Source organism: Cucurbita moschata, unplaced genomic scaffold, assembly GCF_002738365.1.
Source record: "Cucurbita moschata cultivar Rifu unplaced genomic scaffold, Cmos_1.0 Cmo_Scf00007, whole genome shotgun sequence".
NCBI lineage: Eukaryota > Viridiplantae > Streptophyta > Magnoliopsida > Cucurbitales > Cucurbitaceae > Cucurbita > Cucurbita moschata.
Window position 1 is genome coordinate 2,876,845 of NW_019268523.1, and position 4,027 is coordinate 2,880,871.

General features: G+C 32.4%; 1 protein-coding gene across 1 annotated transcript in view; it reads right to left on the reverse strand.

The window, feature by feature from the left end:
* The window catches only part of LOC111444799 (ethylene-responsive transcription factor ERF110-like), a 2,605-nt gene extending 955 nt beyond the window's left edge, over positions 1–1,650 (reverse strand). The window contains exons 1-2 of the mRNA XM_023082850.1: positions 939–1,650; positions 21–752 (exon numbers count right to left, since the gene is read on the reverse strand). Coding sequence (XP_022938618.1) covers positions 31–752; positions 939–1,380 — 1,164 coding nt within the window. The 5' untranslated portion in view covers positions 1,381–1,650 and the 3' untranslated portion in view covers positions 21–30. The remainder of the gene's footprint in view (positions 1–20; positions 753–938) is intronic.
* Between the last annotated feature and the right edge of the window lie 2,377 nt (positions 1,651–4,027).

The window sequence follows — 4,027 nt, forward strand, 5'->3', positions numbered from 1 at the left end:
GGGGGGGGGGGGGGGGGGGGAATCGTATAATCAACCGGACGACGGAGGAGGGTACTGGCCGCCGGGATCATTCCACGACGTAGCCGGAAAGTAATTGGAGCCACCTTGGTTTTGGTTTTGCGGCGGCTGCTGCCGGAAAAACCCCATTTGCTGCTGTTGCGGCGGCGGAGGGAAAAAAACAGAATTCGAAACAGATGACATTGACGGCGCTGGCGCCGGCACCGGAGAGGACGAGGATGGAAATGGAGGCAACTGCGCATTGTAAAACATTTGCTGTACTAAACTCGAAGGTTGGCCAAGGAATTCGCTGGAGTTTTGAAGCAAATTGGAGTATTCAATATAATCCCGGTAATTTTGGGTCTGAAACGCCGCTGCCTGCGGCGGAGTAAACAGGGGACTGGCAGATGAAGCGGTGGCCGAAATGTCTTGCGTCGGAGGAAGTAATCTGACGTGTTCAGGGAAATTGAGTTTTGCTCTGTTTCCTCTGAATCTGAGGGCAGCTTCGTCGTAGGCTCGGGCGGCGGCCTCCGCCGTATCGAAGGTGCCGAGCCAGACCCTTGCTGCCTTATGTGGATCGCGAATCTCCGCCGCCCATTTCCCCCATGGCCGCTGACGTACTCCTCTGTATCTCCGTCTTCTCTCGCCGGTGGCAGCCACCTCCTCGTTGGAGCTCACCGGAAACGCTAAAACGGCGGCGGGATTTGAAGCCACCGTGTTTGGAATTGGAATTGGAATGGGAATTTCTTCTTTCACTATTGAAAAATGGAAGTAAAAAATTATAAATTTAACACCAAAAAATAAATCAATAAAATCTTATTTACTGTTATATTGCTTAATAATTCGAACAACGATAATTCCATTAAATTAAAATAATAGTTTTTAAAAATTAAAAACAAACAAAAATATTTGAAAATTTGAGAAAATTAAGAACACGAAACCTTGAACACTTTCTTCTTCACGCATTCGTTTCTGCCCAACCCAATAACCACCGCAAGAACTCATCGCCGAAGCATAGCTCCGTTCAGAACCCGACGAGTACGCCGACAGAGGAGAAGAAGCCGATGCCGATGCCGATGCCGACGCCGACGCCGACGACGACGAAGAAGAAGAAGAAACAAATCCCGCCGCAAAACCCTGGCTACTGCCATAGCTCCACTCGCCAGCTCCCTGTCCTGACATGACGTTAGTTAACGTGGACACAATCGTCGATACCTCGCCGACAGCGGAGTAATAATCGCCGTCATCTTGTTGACTGTAGAATAATAGTCTATGAGGGTCGTCGCCACCGTTGTCGCCGTCGCCATCTCCGGCTCCGCCACTTGGAAATTGTGCCAAGTCACTTCCAATTCCTCGCGGATTCGCCACTTTCAACGAGCACATGCAAAATCCTTGCTAAAAATCGAAAACCCAACAAAAAAAAAACAGAGGGTTTTTGTTTTTTCTTGAGTTGAATTCGATTTTGTTAAGGAGATCCGAAATTGGGGGATTTTTAAACACGCGCCGCCGAAATTCGAACAGGAAATCTCTGTTCTACCGATTAGTAACAAAAACAACAACAAAAAATGGAGATTTTGGATATGAATTTTATATAGTCGGTCGAGTTCAATCCTTTTTTTAAGACAACCAGAGAATTTATATTGGAATTGTTCTCTGTTTTGCCGACTGAAAATTGCATATCCCTATTTTTTTCTTTTCATTCTTATTTTTAGTAATTGAATTTCAAGCATTTTTGTTCATTTCTTTTAATAAAAAAAATAATTTTAATTATCCCCTTTCCAGATATCTTTAAACTTTTAAATTTGTGTCTAGTTTATCTAATTTTGAATTTTTAAATTTTATATTTATTAATCAATTCTGTTAAATCGAACTTGTCTAATATCAACCTACCATATAATTGTTCAACAGTGCATTCCTCCGATAAAAGATTGAAAATAGATACAAGACGATATCTATTAATATAGAACGATAAAGGGTTTGACTAAAATCAATAATATTATATTAGTATAGAGATGTACAGAGTTGATCTACCCCTAATGACCCGTTTTTAATAAAATATATTAAAAAATATTGTATAAATGTGTTTAGAATTATAATTTTCAAACATATTATAAATTTATGGGATGCATATTTAAAAATAAAATATTTATTAAATACAAAATTTGAAATAAATGCAAGAATAAAGACAATAATAGTTTTTTGTTTTATTATAATTATGGCCTTTTGTTTATTTGTAAAACTAGAAGACTCGAGTGGTATAATTGTAATTTGACCTAAACTCAATTTTAGCCTAGAAGAAGCTTGTGCAATTAAACTAGCTATAAAATTATCTTAATTAACTTATAATTTATATATAATAATTAAATAACAAAGATTATAATAATTACTAAAAGCCAATATTATCCCATATTTAGAAAAATAAAAATAAAAATAAATAATAATTAATGGGAAGATAAGATGAACGAGTAATCTACATTTAAATACTAATACTAGGTAGACATATGTTTAGATTTATCCACATCAATATTATTATTATTGTTATTAAAATTAGAAAAAAAAGGGGTAAACTGGGGATGGTTGACTTTGACTGAATTATTAAGTCAAATTAAATTAATTCTAATAATCAAGATTTTTATACTTGTAAGAAACAAATTTTGAAATTTCCAACTTCTTAATAATATAAATATTATAATTTTTTTTAATTATAAGTGAATTTTTAATTGTTATTATTAGAATTTTCTAAAGAATAAGAATTTAAATTATTCGAGACGGACAATTTTGACTAAAGTACCTTAAATTTATATTAAATGATTAATAGAATAACTCGATAAAAAACAATATAATATTTAAAAATATATATATAACTTTAATTTTGGAAAAAAGAAAAAGACCGAAATTTAAATTTGGATTTGATTTTTGAAAATATTTTGTCGGGGATTCACTTTATTTTAGACACGTGGTCATTGGTTTACAAATCTTTGTTCGGTAGAACATTAATAAAATAGGAATTTAAAGGAAAAAAAAACATAAATATAAATAATAATAAAAGGTTGTAGTTTGGCCGTAACTAACTTTTCTCTCACATGTCTCTCTCTAGATTCGGTGATTTTTGTCGTATTAGAAACTTTATAAACACTTTAAAACAGTAAGTCTAAATTAATGTATTAATTACTTAATTTATTAAAATATTTTAATTAAAAAATACTATAATTGAATTTATTTGTCTAATAAATCTAAATAAAATTAAAATATTAAAAAAAAAATATATATATATATATATAGATATATATATATATATATATATATTTCTTTTTTATTATGAGATTTTGAAGTCAAAATGCATTTGGTCAAACATTGAAATCGTACGTGGACTAGATGTGGTGAAAGTGGGGACCACTAAAGAGGCTTCGTTGGCACCGCCCGCCAATCATGAAAGGGATTGTAAACTTTTCAACGGCTTCATCCGCCTAATCCATTTTGGAGTTGTTAAATTTATTAATAATAATAATAATAACAAATAAATAAATCATTAATTTCATATTTATCTACTTTTAATTAATTTAAATTAATTTAATCAGTTCACACATTTGAATAAATTCAACGGCTTCCCACCAATTTTTAGACCATCTTATTAAATTAAGAGATGAATTTTATATAATAAAGTTATCTTAAAAGGTAATTTAAATTAGAATTGGAAGGTAGTAAAAAATAAAAATTTACCATTTACCTTTTGATTGGAATTAAAAATAATTAGTTAATAATTATAGCGAGCAATAGCATAACGTAAATGTAAAGAAAGCTTAATATTTTTGGAAGATTTTGCTGATTTTATAATTATATATTATTATATTTTTTAAAAGATTATAATTAGTACTTTTTGGATTTTTCGAGGCGAGGGAATGGATCTGGTCCGATTTGTCGAAAGTCTCCGGCCGACAACGAGGAAAAGGATGCTTGCATGTCCCTTGCTAACAATGTTTTTTTTTTTTTTTTTTTTTTTTTTTTTTTTTTTTTTTTTTTTTTTTTTTTT